Source organism: Panulirus ornatus, chromosome 57 (assembly GCF_036320965.1).
Source record: "Panulirus ornatus isolate Po-2019 chromosome 57, ASM3632096v1, whole genome shotgun sequence".
NCBI lineage: Eukaryota > Metazoa > Arthropoda > Malacostraca > Decapoda > Palinuridae > Panulirus > Panulirus ornatus.
The window spans coordinates 7,969,097-7,989,444 of NC_092280.1; the positions used below are offsets into that span (position 1 = coordinate 7,969,097).

The window sequence follows — 20,348 nt, forward strand, 5'->3', positions numbered from 1 at the left end:
TTTAAGAATATGTCTTAGATTAGCTAAGTTTTCGAGAATAGAACAACACTAAACACTTAGACATTCTTATTTGTCACATTTTTGTTACAACAAGCATGAAATGTCTTCCTAGCTTTCAAGTAAACTTTGTTTACAAACCAATTGGGATGAAATAAGCTAGAAAGACATTTTATGCTTCTTGTTTACTAAATAGGCACTGGCAAATATCTTAACAGGTAGTTGACAAATATTTTTCCCAGGGAATATGTCAATAACACTGACTTAAAGGTTATAAAAAGGGAGGAATGATGTAATATACTGATCAGTAAGTGGAATATTGACTCTCTCTCTCTCTCTCTCCCTCTCTCTCTCTCTCTCTCTCTCTCTCTCTCTCTCTCTCTCTCTCTCTCTCTAACCCCTACAGACTCCACGCGGCAGTACCTCACGAAGTGCCTCGCCCAAGTTGGTCGCCAGGAACTGAGCACACCTAACCTCGGTGGCCGGATTATATCTGTGGCTGTCATTAATGTAAGTTAACACACCTGGATTCCTTTATGTGAAGTGAGTACTTTACTTAAGTGGCTTGTGTTTGCTCCCTCTCCTTGGCGTATGTGATAATCAAGTATGGTTATGGGATGAGAGGGCCAACATGTACTACTTGGTTTGAGAATGACTGATAAATGTAAATCCTTACTGATGTATTAGAGTTTGAACACTCAAAATCCTACTGATGTACTGCGGCTGTAACACTCACACGTAAAGCACTTTACTATTTACTTATTATTTACTATTTACTCGTAAATCACTTTCGTCTGTATTGTAATGTGAATTACGAGTGCAGTTGGGTTTGTTAACATACAAATTTTTTTTTGTCAAGTATCAGTATCCTTTCGTTTGTATATATTCTGTCCCTCGTTTTTTTTTTTGTCTTGTTTTTATGCAGTAAACTAGTTTAAGTAGGTTTGTTTATTTGGAGATTGGACTTATGTGAGTTTGTTTGCTTGCATGTTCTCTAGACTCATCGAGATCTATTTTGTTTACTTGCAGTTATGTGTATAGATTCCTGCTTTGCGGAGTTTTTAGATTATGTAAGAATAACTCTAAATTTCTATGTGCCTTATTGTTTGTCTCTATCTTTCATGCCATGTAAATATAGTTCAACTTTTCATGCGTCACTTTGCCGTCTTGACTATATCTATAGATTCTTCTCACTCCAAACAGGTTACACATGAATTTCCGGTCATTTTCCTATCAGGCTCACACAGCCAGCAGATAGCATTCTTTCGAACCTAACTGTACAACGCGCAGGTGTATGAATACGAACAAAGCGCATGGGAACGCGCGCCTCATAGAGCATACAAATCTCCAACAACCAGGATCGAACCCGGCCTGATGGGAAATGCCCGGTGTAGACCCCGTTGCTCACCAACGTGAGACGAAGGGTATTCGATTACATAGCAATCGAATAGTCATTTCCCTATTAGGGGCAATCATAGCCTAGCGGTAGCGCTCCCTCCTGTTGCACAGGGGTCCCGGGTTCGATCCTGGCTGTTGGAGGTTTGTATGTTCTATGAAGGTGCGCATTCATATGCACTTTGTTCGTATATATATATAGATAGATAGAGAGATAGATTGAAACCTAAGCCAGGTAACCGATTTACCGACCAATTCCTTGAGTAGGATGAACAGCTAGGTTGAATGAGTACCGACTGCCGCAACCAGGATTCGAACCTATGCGCTCGACTCCGGGCGGCCCGTGAATGTGTCACGGCCAGAAACGCTAACCGTTACACAACAGTGTTGCGCAAATAATAAGAGAAGAAATAATCCTCTTTGAATATAGACATTAATGAAAGCCCCCTCAAAACAGACCTTCCGTGTTTGTTAGACATAGCTCCTGGCTTGTTTCCATATATATATATATATATATATATATATATATATATATATATATATATATATCCAATGTCAGTAAAGGAAAAAAACTGCTTTCTAAGTACCGATATACAATTCCTACCGACAGTTTATAAGCACATATCCAGCGAGAAAGAGAAATGATATAACACCCCAGAGTGTTATCAGGATATACCAGAGTATACGTGATGATGATACGTGAGGTCACTGATGATAATATGCTTTGTGCTGAGGTATATGATTCGTGTTATGTAGGAGAGTTAAAAAAAGGGAAATGAGTTGGACGAAGACGCATATCCAGCCTTGCACGACAGGCCACGACGGGCACAGAAGAATGCCACAGCGACACGTAACACGATAGGTTCTGCATCATCTATCTACCAACTTCTAATATGAACCCAAACACACGCACACACACTCCCACAACCAACCACAAATACCACACTGATGGCATCGACCTACAGTAAATATATTCATTATCAATTGTGCTTGGTAGATACATCACGAGTGCTTGCAGCTCCAGCAGACAGGGCCTCACAAGCAAGGTACTCACAGATAAAAGCACTGGTTTTCGAATCCCTCACTTGGTGATATGAAGCGATTGTCATTGGATGAGGGATCGCCAATCATCGCTAATGGTGTTGGCGCCTTCCTTTATGCTACTACTATTACTATTACTACTACTTCTACTACTTTACTGCTACTACCATTAGTATTACTACTAATAATACTAATACCTCTATTACTATTACTATTACTGTTACTACTATTACTACTACTACAACTATTACCTCTGTTACCATTACTGTTACTACTACCACTACTATCATCCCACCCCCTACTATCTCATCCACCACTCACCTCTCTACCACCACAGTCCTCCTCCTTTAAGCCTCCTCCTTCTGACCCCCTGCAGTACCCGCCCTTCCTGGAGATGCTGAAGGAAGGCAAAGGACCTTCGTCAGGAGCCGTGGCAGGCAAGGGCATGAGCTGGGAGCTGATGATGGCCCTCGCCTCGTACTTCAACTTCACACCGAGGCCCCTGGTGGCCAACGATAACATCATAGGCTTGAGGGACAAGGCAGGCCAGTGGATGGGCGCCATAGACCTGCTGGAACAGGAGGTACCTTGTCCTTTGTATTTCTTCGTCTGTGGGGGGGAAAGTTCCCGTCGAGAGAGAGAGAGAGAGAGAGAGAGAGAGAGAGAGAGAGAGAGAGAGAGAGAGAGAGAGAGAGAGAGAGAGAGGGTAGTGCAGTCAAGCCTAGATTTCTTCCGTATTATCTTTTTGATGATGATATCACTCAACGTCTTATCTGTAATTATCATAACCACATTCAGCTGTTGTATGTAAATATCACATCACTCAGTGTGTTCTTCCTTCGGACAATTTCTCATGTCAAAGTCAACGTTTTAATCACATCAAGTTTCACGTTTCATAAACGTGACACTAAACTTGTTTCAAGGAGGAAGTTGCGATGGAGACGTCCGGCTATGGGAGCGACCATGTAATTCTCCACGACCAGGGTCGTAAGACTTTCGTCATCTATATGCACTTGTTTATCTCTGGGTCTCTTTTTAGACTGGATTGTCTCATAGTATCAGCCTTTCTTCTACTCTGCTTTATTTATTGTCGATTATTTTTCTCTCTTGCAATCACTTCTTTCTCTCATTACATTTCTATCTTATCATTTCTATCTCTAATCTAGTTAAATCTTTATCATCATCATTTTGTTCTTTTTCAACATTTTCATTCACAAATGTTCAATGTATTATTCACTTTTCAACCAATTATCGATATTTTTCTACCATTGATTTCATTTATCCTTTCATATCATCTTTTCATTTAGGGTTATCACTATTCGTCTTCCATTGTTACTGTCTTCAATCACCATCATTTAAGTACTAACAATCCTCCTGCTCCTGTGTGTGTGATTGGTCCGCTCCAGCTGCTAGGATCTCTGATATCTGTCCTTCCGAATCTCTCATGACTCCTCAAGTCTCCATCCCCGACGTCCCCAGTGAGGTTCCTCCAGAATCCTTCTTGAGGCTGAGCCCAAGTGTCTCCCATGTGAGTCTGAAGACAAGATGTTTCTTTGAGGTTACGGCCCTCATACCATTGTCCTTTGGCCTTCCTTTCTTTCTTAAGCCTTCAGATCTCTTTCCCTTCCGTACCTGCTGAGATCTCCCTCTAACTCAAGGGCGTCACACGTGAGCCTAAAGACAAGATGGTTCCATTGAGGACGTATTCATTTCTCCTTTTTTTTTTGTCTTTGAGTCCTCCATTGACCTTCCCCTGCCGTTCCTGTTGGCGTTTTCCCCTGACTCCTGCAGAAGGCTGAGCTGACGCTGCTGCCGGTGACGATGACGGACGCGAGGCAGGAGGCCGTGGACTTCTCCTTCCTGCTGGGGACCACAACCTTTGGCATCCTCGTTAAGAGACCTGGCTATGCCCCCAAGCCAGATGCTCTCTTGAGACCCTTCACTCTTGAGGTAAGAACTTGGGGCGTGAGTGTTAGGGCATGAGAACTGGGAGTCATAGGGAGTGAGAGCTGGAAGTGAGAGGTCAATAGAAGTGAGAGGTGAGAGTCACGAGAACTAGAGTGAGAGGATACAGTGATATATTAATGGAATTTACCTGTTCTCTCCATCAGGTGTGGTGGTGGATTCTTGGAGCTACGGCAGTCATGGGTCCCCTCATCTACTTCATCATCGTGATCCGGGTCCGGCTCTGCAAGGGAGACCCGACCCTCACCCGGATCTTCCCCTTCGACCAGTGTGTGTGGTTCGTTTATGGCGCCATGATGAAGCAGGGAAGCATGCTCAAGCCTATCTCAGGTACGTCCAGACCTGCTACGTCTCAGATACGACCAGACCTGTTACGACTCAGGTGCGGCCAGACCTGTTACGACTCAGATACGACCAGACCTGCTACGTCTCAGGTACGACCAGACCTGTTACGACTCAGGTGCGTCCAGACCTGCTACGTCTCAGATACGACCAGAACTGCTACGACTCAGGTACGTCCAGACCTGCTACGTCTCAGATACGACCAGAACTGCTACGTCTCAGGTACGACCAGACCTGTTACGACTCAGGTGCGGCCAGACCTGCTACGTCTCAGATACGACCAGACCTGCTACGTCTCAGATACGACCAGAACTGCTACGTCTCAGGTACGACCAGACCTGTTACGACTCAGGTACGTCCAGAACTGCTACGTCTCAGGTACGACCAGACCTGTTACGACTCAGGTGCGACCAGACCTGTTACGTCTCAGGTGCGGCCAGACCTGCTACGTCTCAGATGCGACCAGACCTGCTACGTCTCAGATACGACCAGAACTGCTACGTCTCAGATACGACCAGACCTGTTACGACTCAGGTACGTCCAGAACTGCTACGTCTCAGGTACGACCAGACCTGTTACGACTCAGGTGCGACCAGACCTGTTACGTCTCAGGTACGACCAGACCTGTTACGGCTCAGGTGCGGCCAGACCTGCTATGTGACAGTTAGATGGGAGTACATACGTACAGTGGGAGTACATGCGTACACTGGGAGTACATACGTACAGTGGGAGTACAGGCGTACAGTGGGAGTACATGCGTACAGTGGTAGTGCATACGTACAGTGGGAGTACATGCGTACAGTGGGAGTACATGCATACAGTAGGAGTACATGCGTACAGTGGGAGTACATGCATACAGTAGGAGTACATGCGTACATTGGGAATACATGCGTACAGTGGGAGTACATGCGTACAGTTGGAGTACATACGTACAGTGGGAATACATGCTTACAGTGGGAGTACATGCAAGTGCTTAGGGGTACATAGGAGTACATATGAGTACTTAGGGGTACATGGGAGTACATATGAGTATTTAGGGGTACATGGGAGTACATATGAGTACTTAGGGGTACATGGGAGTACATATGAGTATTTAGGGTACATGGGAGTACATGTGAGTACTTAGGGGTACATGGGAGTACATATGAGTACTTAGGGGTACATGGGAGTACATATGAGTATTTAGGGGTACATGGGAGTACATATGAGTACTTAGGGGTATATGGGAGTACATGCGAGCACTTATGGAACACATGGGAGTACAAGTAACTTCATAGAAGGGTACAGAAATACATGGACGTACATGGGAATGTATGGGAATACATGAGGGTTACAGGGAAAGGATAGATAACAGAGACCTGATGGTCTACGAGGAGTTAATAGCAAGAGGACTGGAATGGAATACTGGATCTACATGGAGACAGGATGGTACAGCAGAGAGAGAGAGAGAGAGAGAGAGAGAGAGAGAGAGAGAGAGAGAGAGAGAGAGAGAGAGCTGGGTCACTCCTGGAACCTGGAAGGTTTCCAGATCCACCTGGAAACAGTCAAATGACAACAGTCCAAGTCCACTCTTGTTCTTTAACCTCTTTATCATTGGTGTCTCTCAAATGCAGACTTCCAGGGTCAATCCTCATCTTCCTTGCATCATGGCTACTCATCATCACTACTCATCATTATCATCATTAGCCGTCATTTTCCTTCTTTCAAGTTTTTCTTGTCATCTTCTATTATTGTTCAGTCATCCCCCACGGTAATGCCCTCTTCTGCATCCTATCTTCTAGACATCTGTCTTTATCTTCCTCACGTCATCACTGGCTTTCATCTTTCCTATCATCATTATCATCATCATCATCACCACTACCCCTCTCCTCACCGTTATCACCACCACTACCCTGCTCCTGCCATCATCATCGCCACTACCCCTTCCTCATCATTATCACCGCTATTACCCCCTCCCCATCATCATGGTCATCATCATTACCACTACCCTCCCCCTACCATCATCATCACCACTACCCTGCTCCTACCATCATCATCACCACTACCCTAATCCTACCATCACCACCACTACCCTATCCCTACCATCACCACCACTACCACCTCCCCCTACCCCTGCTCCTACCATCACCACTACTACCCTGCTCCTACCATCACCACCACTACCCTGCCCCTACCATCACCACCACTACCCTGCCCATACCATCACCACCACTACCCTGCCCCTACCATCACCACCACTACCCTGCTCCTCCCACCACCACTACCCTGCCCCTACCATCACCACCACTACCCTGCTCCTACCATCACCACCACTACCCTGCTCCTACTTTCACAACCACTACCCTGCACCTACTATCACCACCACTACCTTGCTCCTACCATCACCACCACTACCCTCCCCCTACCATCATCACCACTACCCCATCCCTACCATCATCACCACTACCCCATCCCTACTATCATCACCACTACCCCATCCCTACCATCACCACCACTACCCTCCCCCTACCATCATCACCACTACCCTCCCCCTACCATCATCACCACTACCCTCCCCCTACCATCATCACCACTACCCCATCCCTACCATCATCACCACTACCCCATCCCTACCATCACCACTACTACCCTGCTCTTCCCATCACCATCCTTCCCTCCCTGTACCGTAGCCCCTCACCTCACCTGCCACCCTATCACCACAGACTCGTCCCGCATCCTCTTCGCCACCTGGTGGCTCTTCATCATGATCGTAACCTCCTTCTACACGGCCAACCTCACCGCCTTCCTCACCTTCAACGGCCTCAAGCTGCCCATACAGAAGGTGGGCGACCTCAAAACCTCAGACGACCTCATCTGGCTCGCCTTCAAGGACGGCGCCCTTGTCGAAATCATCTCGGTAAGTCGAGGTGGAAGGTTGAAGTGGTTGCGGCAGCTCCTCCTCCAAGGGGGTTTTGGAGGTTAGGACGGCCGTAGGTCGAGGAGGAGGTTAGAGAGGTTACGAGGAGGAGGTTAGAGAGGTTACTGTAGCTTGAGAAGTTATGTATGGAGTTATAGGGTTAATGGGGTTAATGGGTAGGAGAACTTCCTTTTTCGCTGGTATGACCTATGAACGCCAGAGTTACTTCAAATCTATTTATCTATATAGATAGATATAGAGGCCCTATGAACGCCAGAGTTACTTAAAATCTATCTATATAAATAGATATTGATAGATAGATAGATAGATGAAGAGACAAGCAGACAAAGTACATAGATAGACGTCAACATGAAGATGGAGAGAGACGTAAGTATGATACATATTCTGCCCTTCACTTGGCCACCATTCTACAGCCATAGATAAGGAGACTGATTATAGATAGATGAATAGACAGGCAGACAGATTACATAGATAGATAGACATAAACATAAAGAGATATAGATCGATAAGTAGACAGGGAGAGATATATGTATGATACATTTTCCTTCTGCCCTTCACTTGGCCACCATTTTACAGTCATAGATAAGAGACTGGTTAGCATTTTTTTCCCCCCAGTAAAGTTTCTTGTTGCGCCACCGTAGATCATACGGCCCGTTACGACTCTAGCTGAGGCAAGGGTAGAAACCCAGTGCTAACTCAGTGTTCATTTCAACCTTAATAGAGACGTTCGTAGTTCCCGTTTTCTATCTGGTTGGTGGAACAGATCTCTGATGTATACATTTACCTCGTGTTCTATGAGGACGTGTGGGCCTGATAGACAGATATGAATGGTATTGATTAAGATAGATAGAGAGCGGAGATAGATAATGTTTCTAAAGATAGAGAGTATAGATGAACAGTATTTCCAAAGATAAAGAGTAGATATAGATAATATTTTCGAAGACAGAAAGTAGATAAAATATTTCCAAAGACAGAGAGTAGATACAATATTTCCAAAGATAGAGAGTAGATATAATATTTCCAAAGACATAGAGTAGATACAATATTTCCAAAGATAGAGAGTAGATACAATATTTCCAAAGATAGAGAGTAGATATAATATTTCCAAAGACAGAGAGTAGATACAATATTTCCAAAGATAGAGAGTAGATACAATATTTCCAAAGACAGAGAGTAGATATAATATTTCCAAAGATAGAGAATAGATAAAACATTCCCCAAAGACAGAAAATAGACATAATACTCCCAAAGATAGACAGTACAGATAGAGAGTCTGGTATTACATTTATGTTATTCTAATGTAATTCAATGTTTCTTTCCTTCATGTCTTTGATGCCACTTGTCTACTCCACGTCACTGGTAACCGGGGTCTGATGGTGTTCGTCTACTGGTGTTACTGTGGACCATCTTTGATACATGTGTCTGTGGTGTGGAGGGGGGTCTTCTGGAACTACGTATCTGTGGTTATTCGAACCCCCTGGACACGTGTGTTGTGGTTACTGCCTTTACCCTCGATGCCTGAACACGTGTTTGGTGGTGAACACGTGTTTGGTGGTGGACACGTGTTTGGTGGTGGACATGTGTTGGTGGTGGACATGTGTTTGGTGGTGGACATGTGTTTGGTGATGAACATGTGTTTGGTGGTGGACATGTGTTTGGTGGTGGACATGTGTTTGGTGGTGAACATGTGTTTGGTGGTGGACATGTGTTTGGTGGTGGACACGTGTTTGGTGGTGGACATGTGTTTGGTGGTGGACATGTGTTTGGTGATGAACATGTGTTTGGTGGTGGACATGTGTTTGGTGGTGGACACGTGTTGGTGGTGAACATGTGTTTGGTGGTGGACACGTGTTTGGTGGTGGACATGTGTTTGGTGGTGGACACGTGTTTGGTGGTGGACATGTGTTTGGTGGTGGACATGTGTTTGGTGGTGGACATGTGTTTGGTGGTGGACATGTGTTGGTGGTGGACATGTGTTTGGTGATGAACATGTGTTTGGTGGTGGACATGTGTTTGGTGGTGGACACGTGTTGGTGGTGAACATGTGTTTGGTGGTGAACATGTGTTTGGTGGTGGACACGTGTTGGTGGTGAACATGTGTTTGGTGGTGGACATGTGTTGGTGGTGGACATGTGTTTGGTGATGAACATGTGTTTGGTGGTGGACATGTGTTTGGTGGTGGACATGTGTTTGGTGATGAACATGTGTTTGGTGGTGGACATGTGTTTGGTGGTGGACACGTGTTGGTGGTGAACATGTGTTTGGTGGTGAACATGTGTTTGGTGGTGGACACGTGTTGGTGGTGAACATGTGTTTGGTGGTGGACACGTGTTGGTGGTGAACATGTGTTTGGTGGTGGACATGTGTTGGTGGTGGACATGTGTTTGGTGGTGAACATGTGTTTGGTGGTGAACATGTGTTTGGTGGTGGACACGTGTTGGTGGTGGACATGTGTTTGGTGGTGGACACGTGTTTGGTGGTGGACACGTGTTGGTGGTGGACATGTGTTTGGTGGTGGACACGTGTTGGTGGTGAACATGTGTTTGGTGGTGAACATGTGTTTGGTGGTGGACACGTGTTGGTGGTGAACATGTGTTTGGTGGTGGACACGTGTTTGGTGGTGGACATGTGTTTGGTGGTGGACACGTGTTTGGTGGTGGACATGTGTTTGGTGGTGGACACGTGTTGGTGGTGAACATGTGTTTGGTGGTGGACACGTGTTTGGTGGTGGACACGTGTTGGTGGTGGACATGTGTTTGGTGGTGGACACGTGTTGGTGGTGAACATGTGTTTGGTGGTGGACACGTGTTTGGTGGTGGACACGTGTTTGGTGGTGGACACGTACTTGGTGGTGAACACGTGTTTGGTGGTGGACACGTGTTTGGCGGTGAACACGTGCTTGGTGATGGACACGTGCTTGGTGATGGACACGTACTTGGTGGTGAACACGTGTTTGGTGGTGAACACGTGCTTGTGGTGTGTGTGTGTGTGTGTGTGTGTGTGCTGGGGGGGTGACGACCGGGACCCGGCTGATCCACGCGACGCCCTCCAACACCAGACGCACCCGAAGCTCAAAATCCTGAGAGACCTGCAGGCTGAAGGCAGAGGGCGCTTCATCGAGTCGAGGGAGGAAGCCCTCTCCCTCGTCAGAACCAACAGTAAGTGAGAGAGAGAGAGAGAGAGAGAGAGAGAGAGAGAGAGAGAGAGAGAGAGAGAGAGAGAGAGGGAGGGAGAGAGAGAGAGAGAGAGTTCGTCTATGGTCGACCCTAAGAACTTTGTGAGCAAACCTTACAGTTCGAGAGAGAGAGGGAGAGAGAGAGAGAGAGAGAGAGAGAGAGAGAGAGAGAGAGAGAGAGAGAGAGAGAGAGAGAGAGAGAGAGTTCGTCTATGCCCGACCCTAAGAACTTTGTGAGCAAACCTTACAGTTCGAGAGGAAGTGATAGCGTCTGTCTCACTTACAGTGTACAGTTGTGTTGTCCTCTCATCTTGCTATGGGCCTCTTGGCGCACCGCTCTGTATTTAGACTTTGGTCCTCAGTGGGCCAGAGAGAGAGAGAGACTTTCCCATGTACGGCTGTGGTTTGAAAGTGAATTTTCTTCCGTAATGATGTGTTTTCTGTTGTCTTCTAATGTCCCAATGTATGTATGATTTATCTCCTTAAAGACGGGTAAGGCATTAGCTTTCTCTGTGTGATATACATAGGTTTTGGCCGCACTAAGGTGGACTCTACTTCCTTCACTGGATGGTAATGCCACCTCTCTCTCTCTCTCTCTCTCTCTCTCTCTCTCTCTCTCTCTCTCTCTCTCTCTCTCTCTCTCACCTGCTGACCCTGACCTAGCGATTGGTAACTTCATTCTCTCTCTTTCATTTTCTTTACTCTTTCATAACCCCCATCAACACTACCTCTCTTTCTCCCTTCCTTCCTCCTTCACCCTCGCCCACCTCCCTCCCTTCACTCACCTCTCCTCACCCACCCTCGCCCATCTCCCTACCTTCACTCACCTCTCCTCACCCACCCTCGCCCATCTCCCTCCCTTCACTCACCTCTCCTCACCCACCCTCGCCCATCTCCCTACCTTCACTCACCTCTCCTCCCTCACCCTCACCCATCTCCCTCCCTTCACTCACCTCTCCTCGCCCATCCTCGCCCATCTCCCTCCCTTCACTCACCTCTCCTCCCTCACCCTCACCCATCTCCCTACCTTCACTCACGTCTCCTCACCCACCCTCGCCCATCTCCCTCCCTTCACTCACCTCTCCTCACCCATCTCCCTCCCTTCACTCACCTCTCCTCGCCCATCTCCCTACCTTCACTCACCTCTCCTCCCTCACCCTCGCCCATCTCCCTCCCTTCACTCACCGCTCCTTACCCGCCCTCACCCATCTCCCTACCTTCACTCACCTCTCCTCACCCACCCATCTCCCTCCCTTCACTCACCGCTCCTCACCCGCCCATCTCCCTCCCTGCAGAATACGTATACATCGACGACATGCAGGTGCTGGACCACCTGATCCAAGAAGACTTCAAGCACCAGCGGAGGAAGAAGGAGAACGAGACGTGCAGCTTCTACACCGCTCCTCTCCTCACTGACAAGGACTTCACCTTCTGGTATGGCTACGGGTTCAAGAAGAATAGCCAGTACACGGAGCTCTTTAATGGCTTGTAAGTTACCCTGCCTCCACTTCTTGTTTGTGATGTACAGTGGATATATATAGGACGTCCCTGTAAGTTACCCAGCCTCCACTTCTGAGCTTTTGTTGATGGAAGTGATGCTTATATTATGATTATATGTGTCTTCTGAGCTTTTGTTAATGATACGTGCGATGCTTATGTATGATTATGTGTGTCTTCTGAGCTTTTGTTAATGATACGTGTGATGCTTACGTATGACTATATGTGTCCCTGAGCTTTTGTTAATGATACGTGTGATGCTTATGTATGATTATGTGGGTCCCCTGAGCTTTTGTTAATGATACGTGTGATGCTTACGTATGACTATATGTGTCCCTGAGCTTTTGTTAATGATACGTGTGATGCTTATGTATGATTATGTGGGTCCCCTGAGCTTTTGTTAATGATACGTGTGATGCTTACGTATGACTATATGTATATTGGGAAGGCTCAGGCAGTAGCAGTACTGACCCCATTACCCCTGAATCTTGCAACCCAGAACCCCCATGTAAGGGGAAGCCCTTAGCGTTCAGCCACGTCCATTGGACGGGTAAATCAGGTCATGAAGTGTAGTGATGTATGTGTGTGTGTGTCTGTGTGTGTGGACTTGGTAAGTAAGAGGTAGTTGAGGCGCACAGATGTTCGGTGTGGGGTTAGACATTTAGGGAGAAGGGAGAGGAGAAAGATAGACGGTGGGAGAATAAAGATAACAGAAGAAATAAAACTTGATCGACTGCATATCCTTCCTACCCTCTTCGCCATGACCACAGGCCACCTCTATCCTCTCCTCCTCACCTTCGCCAACCGACCACCACCACCTCCTTAATGCCCTCTTGTGTTGCAGCTTCCGCCGCCTCTCCTTCTTCGGGATCCTCAACTTCCTACACAACAACGCCACCTCCAGCAGCCCCGTGTGTACGCTGCCCAAGGGCTTCAAGGACCGCCGCCTGCAGAACAAGGACCTTTTGACCACCTACGTCCTAGGATTCGCCGGCATCGTGTCGTCCTTCATCGTCCTGGGATGCGAGTTCATACTCCGGTAAGTCGTGGCGTTTTCCTGGTCTTCGTTCAGAATGTACCTCTATGGGTTCTAAGAGCATAAAAGAGGCTCTGAATTCCATTTTCTTAGACAGGGAAACGCTTTAGAACGGCGTAAACTATCCTCGCAGTAGTACCTTGGGAAAACTGTAGGAGGCATCAGGACCTATACACGATTATGTACCTTGACCACAGACAGGGTCTGTGTTATGGATATTTGCGACTTCTTGTCTTACAACGAATCATTATGATTTTGATTATTCTAGCTAGGTACACTTGATGCTTATTAAGTAAAAGGGGAAAAAAAAGAGTATGAATAGTTGGATCTGAGGAGGATTCTGTGTTGTTTGATGTATATAATTTCAAGGTAGTTAATATACATTCAAAAATTTTAGCTCCGAACCTATGGGCGAATTCAGATAGAAATCATCCGGCTTAAACTCAGGCCAAATAGATAGATAGATTGATGAATCCATACGAATGTATTCCAAAGAAAAAAAAATCATACTTTCCTATCATAAGGAAATTTCCTTTAAAGAATTTAGAGAAGTTTTCTATACAAGTGAACTGTTGCCACCTGGCCTTTCATTTATCAGGAGGCGATATAAGAAGAAGACCAAGCACACTCACGCGGGTCGCCCTCCAAGCACAAGCACCAAGGTCACGCCCTTCAACATCCAGAACCTCGACTGGAGCAGCAACCTCCCACCCTTACCGAACACCAGACCCAGAACCCCCTTCGAACTCCGCTACCCGCAGTATGTCAGAGGCAGGAAGAACCACCACGTCCCCAGGGGTGATTACTACGGCAGGGGATCTGTCCAAGGAAGCCGTAACTACCCGAGGGACAGCTCACAGAGGATGGAAAACATGGTCCTACAGGGAGGCAGGAATCCATTCCTGATCCCAGGTAAAATCAATAACCTTAGCGTCCTGTGGGACCAGCGGAGTAGTAAGCTTATCTTACAGGACGTGACGAAGCTGAGTGGCAACGTCGTGTACGCGGAGGGCGTCCCCTACGCCGTGATGCAGTACAAGGATAAGGACGGGCTCAAGATGCAGAAGATGATCCTCAGTGACCTCATATAGAGGATCTGACGAAGAGATCGGCGAAGTGAGAGTGAGAGAGAGAGAGAGAGAGAGAGAGAGAGAGAGAGAGAGAGAGAGAGAGAGAGAGAGAGAGAGAGAGAGAGAATATGAAGCGTAGACTAAGAAGGGGGCCACACTGTGTTTATAGTCTAGACTTTGTCATCCAATCACAAATTCTTCACTTTCAGGATAATAGCCATATTTTGGGCAAGTTTTCTTGTATCACTCGGTAGATATAATCACCGTGTCATTCTAAAATGTCACTGGTCATTAGTATCATTAATGTACAAATTCACATCAAGCTTACATAGCTAGTTATGAGGTGGGTGAACAGTGGGAGGAGATGGTTCAGCCAACCCTTCACTGGACAAGCGACTGAGCCAATGCAGCTGGATACAGACTCTTTACCTTGGCAATGTTGACGCGACCCTAATCCAGAACCCTCATATCGGTGGCGTCTTGAGGGAATGTTTTCCATGGTTCTACTCATTCGGTGTCGTCATGAGACACTGTAGCATTCAGACTAAGTAGTAAAAGTACTTATACCTTTTTTCCCAGAACTCTTGTGTTCTTACGTCCATAGTATTACCCATAGTTCTTGCTTGGTGTTGGTAAAGAACATCTTTAGCCGCACATAATCGACATTGTCATAGTGTAACGCATGTATCATGGCAACTACATAAGAGTGGATCACACGGATCGCCTTGTGGGATCCCACAAGAAATGGGACTTTTCTCAGACACACTTCCGTTGGTCCTACAGCCAGTGGATGAAGCAGCGTGAAGGACCTAAAGCAGAGGGAGGATCCGAAGTGGAGGGAGGACATGAAGTGGAGGAAGGACCCAAAGCGGAGAGAGAACCCGAAGTGGAAGAAGTGATCCAGACAAGTCAACCAGCTCTTGAGGAACATCTGAACAAAAACGCCAACTTGAATGACCGAGAGTCAGCGAGATCATTTCCCAAGAGGTGGTTGTAACGTTGCCTAGGAAGACACTCCTCATCGAAGGCAAGGACCGCGAGAGGGATAAAAACCCCCCATCCCCCTAAGCCAGTGTGTTGTGAAGACCCGGTTCCACCTCGCAAAAGCATTGATTTCCGACGTCATGGTTCATCACAGCTCGACAGTAACACCTCCAGCGTGTCTCAGGCAGACCTCCACTTTACCAGCCAGCGTCTCAGTGAGTAGGAGAAAGAAGACAATCATGTTCCTAATAGACAGGACACGGTTAGGATTGGCATGTAATGGTGCCGGTGTTTTACGAGAATTCCTCAAATGCTTGTACAGTCGGGCGCATACCCCCTCCTCCTCCTCCTTCTCCTCCTCCTTCCCACACACACACACACACACACACCACTGATTATCGTTCCCTCTATCGGTGAGGTAAGAAAGCAACGTTCCATCATAATAAACAAGGCCTTCACGTCACCACAAACTACAAACGTTTGAAATATGATCTGTTTGAGAGAATTTAGCAACACCTCTTCTATTAAGCATGACGTTCATCAAAAATTGATTTGTAGTGCTAGAAATATATCAAACCATAAAGAGAAACCTGTAAGAACTACTATAGTTGTATTCGACAAGAAAAAGGTAGACAAACACACACCACAACACCACGAAATTCGTGTTATGTAAATTAGATCAGTAATAACCACTGCTACCCTTACGTTTACTTCAATTATAAACATCAACATCAATACTGATACGTTTATCATAGAGGATAATGGCCAAATTACTCATGTAACGACAATCCAACAATCATTACCCAGTTGTGATCCTAGTCAATTCCGGTACGATACTCTGGCCCGATGTTGCCACTGTGTCTCAAGCAATCAGATCACTCACAGAAAAATTCGTTATCGTTTATCAAGTGGCTACCATATCATTTGCTAATGCTAAGTCATTATTCCCCCACTCACGCCTCAGTGGGGGAAGTCTTCATGGGTGTGTGGGGGGAGCTCCACAGGCCACATGAGCCGTCCAGCTCCCACAGCACACACGCCCACACTCAGCTCTGAACGACCCCTGCCAGACAGTCAAATACTTCGTGAGTAGAATTTCTTCTTCTCAATTTCTACTTTCCTTTAAGTGGTTGGTAATGGCTTTTAAAAAAGACTTAGTTTTTCTCAGTGAGTGATATATATTAATATTAGTAATTACAGTAATGTGATCGAGTTTGGTTAATATTATCTTCGCATATGACCCATAAAGGTAGATATACAGACATGTTTTTATAAAACTGATATGGAAAATGTGACGTGTATGCAGTTTACAGTTCCATGAACGAGAAATTTAGGGACGGGAGGGTGACCTTCGTCTAGGAATAATATGTATGGACCGTGAGGAATTATATTTGATAAATGTAAGTGATTATTTCCTCGAAACTGTACTAGTAAGAAATCAATTCTCTCGTTCTCCACCCTGCCCTTTCCTCCCCCTTAATCCTCATTTCCCCGTCTTGCTGTCATATATTTACGACCTTCCTCCTCCCCAGTCAACTAACTGAGGTCATGTCACTTTCGTCAAGGTGTTACCCATGTGAAAATGTGTTTTCCTTCACCGTTTGACTATTATAAAAAAAATAAATTCGGGTGTAAATCTAATTGTCACACCACTACACCATTTTTGTACGGAGCTATACTATTGTTATGCGTACTTGTATATCCACGTCCCTTGCTTACCGAATACCTATGAACGAAACATTACATATCCAACTCTGTATCATCAACGTAGGTTATCAAAGCATTACAATCACTATCCATCAAGTGAAGATGAGGTGACGTGTCTACTTACTGTAATGACAAGTTTCAAGCGTTTATCTAATTCCCACATTCCTCATGTCGTCCTTGACAATAAGAAACTCTGGTTATGTTGAACACTGGTTTGACTTCCCTCCGACAGGCGGAATTATAATGATTTACGATGGCTAGTATGGGAGGGTATGCGCCCGACTTTAGCGCGTAACTGTGCATAGTACGGGGTGCGCATGTGATGTTATGGAAGCATGGTATATGTGTGGGGGATCCAACACGACTGGCAAGTGACAGGACAGGCAAGTTCCGTGTGTGCTGGACTCCCCTGGATGGCAACCATTACCTGACGTGTGTCGTCTAACCAGAATTTGTTACTTATTCATTAGAATGTTCTCTGTAACAGCTCCTTCAAGTACTGTGTATACATATGATTGTGCATGTACACGTACGCGTGTACATATGTATCATGTCTCATTTTCTGTATATGTATTCAATTACACACACACACACACACACACCAGCCTAAACCAGGTGCCTATCTATTAAGGATGAGCAACTGGAATTGGAAGAGGGCCAACTGCCCGCCCAAGATTCGAACCCATGTGGGTCCAACCCCCGGCTGGCCCGTGTTGGATCATGGTCACATATGGTGTGTGTGTGTGTGTGTGTGTGTGTGTGTGTGTGTGTGTGTGTGTGTATTTGTGTGTGTGTGTGTGTGTGTGTGTGTGTGTGTGTGTGTGTAATTACCTATTTGTACTTATGTATGTATCTATCACCGTACGGGAAGGGGTTTTGCAAACTCGTGGCCCCATCTTATTAACTTTCCCTCGTAACATACAACATTTTTAAAGCGTATGCCGTCCACATTCACTATCTCTAAGAACAGCTCATTCCACTTAACTCCATCTTTTCTGACAAGTTTTTTTGCTTAATCTTATGTTTTGGCTTTTGATTGTTCCATCCCACATCTTTTGAACTGTTCACTGTCTACGTCATCAAGTTGACTTCAAAACTTGTGATCAGGTCACCCCTTACTCTTCTCTTTCCCACGAGGGAACAAATCTAAGACCTGTAACCTTTCCCCTGTAATCCCAGTTTTAAGAGTCTGGCATCGACTTTGTTGCGCACAAACCCATACTGTTATTTGTTGTAACCTTTGCCCTGCGCTCCCCATTTGCTCTTAGTGTCTCTTCACAGAACATTCTTACAAGCTCACTCACTTCATCGCTTCTTCCAAATGTATATCACTTCCTCTCGTCCAGACACCATCATAATATTTCACAATTATCTCATCCACGAAGTGATCAGAACATTTCGCCTGCAGCTCCTCTCAGCACGTTCACACCCAATAATCTCTCCTTGGCATTCCACGCCCCACTGACACACGTAAACTTTATATATATATATATATATATATATATATTTCTTTTTTTTTCATACTATTTGCTACTTCCCGCGTTCGCGAGGTAGCGTTCAGAACAGAGGACAGAGCCTTTGAGGGAAATCCTCACTTGGCCCCCTTCTCTGTTCCTTCTTTTGGAAAATCAAAAACGAGAGGGAAGGATTTATATATAATATATATATTATCATTATTACTGTTATTATTAGTATCATTATTTTCATCATAATCATTATTATCATTATTTTAAGGATACCTGATTGCCGTTGCCTGCGTTAGCGAAGTAGCGCCAGGAAACAGACGAAGAAAGACCCATCCATTCATTTGCACATATACATACATATGCGGACATACACGTCCACATATGTTGATATACATACATACATAAACATAAACATACATATATACACATGTACATATTCATACCTGTTCGCCTTCATCTATTCTCGACGCCACCACGCCCCACAGGAAACAGCATCGCAACTCAGTACATCAGCAAGGCAGCGCTAGGAAATAGACGAAAATAGGCCACATCCACTAACATCCATACGAGATATTATGTGTAATGCACCGACCTCACAGTTCCCTATCCACATCCAGGCCCAATAGACATTTCCATGGTTTACCCCGGACGTTTCACATACCCTAGTTCAGTCCAATGACGGCACGTAGATCCCAGCGTACCACTTCGTTCCAATTCACTCTACTCTGTGCATGCCTTTCACCCTCCTGTATGTTCAGGCCACGGTGGCTGAAAATCCTTTTCACTCCAACCTTCCACCTCCAACTTGGTCTTCCGCTTCTCCTTCTTCCCTCCACCTCTGACACACATGTCTTCTTTGTCAACCTGTTCTCACTCATTCTCTCTATATGTCCAGACCATTTCAACATACAATCTTCTGTTCGCTCAACCACCCTCTTTTTGTTTAAAATACCCTAAAATCACTTACTCGATCAAACCGCCTCATGCCATATATTTCCCTCAAACATTTCATTTCCAATATATCCACCCTCCTCCACGCAACTCTATCTATAGCCTATGCCTCGCAACCATATGATATTGTAGGAACTATTATTCCGTAAACACATCTATTTTGGCTCTCCGAGATAACGTTCTCTCCTTCCACACATTCCTCATCACTCCTAGAACCTTCACCTCGTCCTCCACTTATGACTCGCTTTCGCTTCCATGGTTCCATTTGCTGCCAAGTCCACTCCCAGATATGTAAAACAATTTACTTTCTCCAATTTTTCTCTATTCGAACATACATCCCAACCAACTTGTCCCTCAACACTGCTGAACTTAATAACCTCGCTTTTATTCATATTCACCCTCAACTTACTCTTCTTTCACGCGCTCTTCCAAACTCAGTCACCAACTTCTTCAGTTTCTCACTTGAATCAGCCACCAGCGCTGTCACATCGGCGAACAACAACAGACTCGCTTCTCAGGCCATCTCATCCACAACAAACTGCATACTCTGCATACTCGCCCCTCTCTCCAAAACTCTTGCATTTACTTCCCTCACCACCCCATCCATAAACAAATTAAACAACCATGGAGACATCACACACACTTGCCACAGACCGACATTCACTGGGAAACAATCACTTTCCTTTATTCCTACTCGTAATCACGCCTAACACCCTTGATAAAAACTTCTCGCTGCTTCTACCAGCTTTCCTTCCACACCATAATTCTTAATACCTTCCACAAAGCATCTCTATGAACCCCATCA

The 20,348-nt window shown here is 45.6% G+C and overlaps 1 protein-coding gene across 2 annotated transcripts; it reads left to right on the top strand.

Moving 5' to 3' along the window:
• Positions 1-406: 406 nt before the first annotated feature.
• On the top strand, positions 407-18,607 carry LOC139766156 (glutamate receptor ionotropic, delta-2-like). Of its 2 annotated transcripts, XM_071694428.1 has the most exons (10): positions 407-507; positions 2,810-3,016; positions 4,225-4,383; positions 4,545-4,728; positions 7,443-7,636; positions 10,716-10,815; positions 12,128-12,320; positions 13,174-13,368; positions 13,964-14,277; positions 15,219-18,607. In XM_071694428.1, exons 2-10 carry the CDS (start codon positions 2,828-2,830, stop codon positions 15,227-15,229), a joined length of 1,539 nt encoding a protein of 512 aa, XP_071550529.1. In that variant the 5' UTR covers positions 407-507; positions 2,810-2,827; the 3' UTR covers positions 15,230-18,607. The 2 variants fall into 2 exon arrangements, with proteins under 2 accessions (XP_071550529.1, XP_071550528.1); XM_071694427.1 differs by having other exon boundaries at positions 13,964-18,607.
• The last annotated feature ends 1,741 nt before the right edge of the window (positions 18,608-20,348 follow it).

Excerpts from the sequence above, each read along its gene's own strand:
- LOC139766156 (XM_071694427.1), top strand. The coding sequence starts at position 2,828 with ATGCTGAAGGAAGGCAAAGGACCTTCGTCAGGAGCCGTGGCAGGCAAG. Across the intron at positions 4,384-4,544 it reads TGAGACCCTTCACTCTTGAG|GTGTGGTGGTGGATTCTTGG; the intron begins GTAAGAACTTGG and ends TCTCTCCATCAG. Across the intron at positions 12,321-13,173 it reads ACGGAGCTCTTTAATGGCTT|CTTCCGCCGCCTCTCCTTCT; the intron begins GTAAGTTACCCT and ends CTTGTGTTGCAG.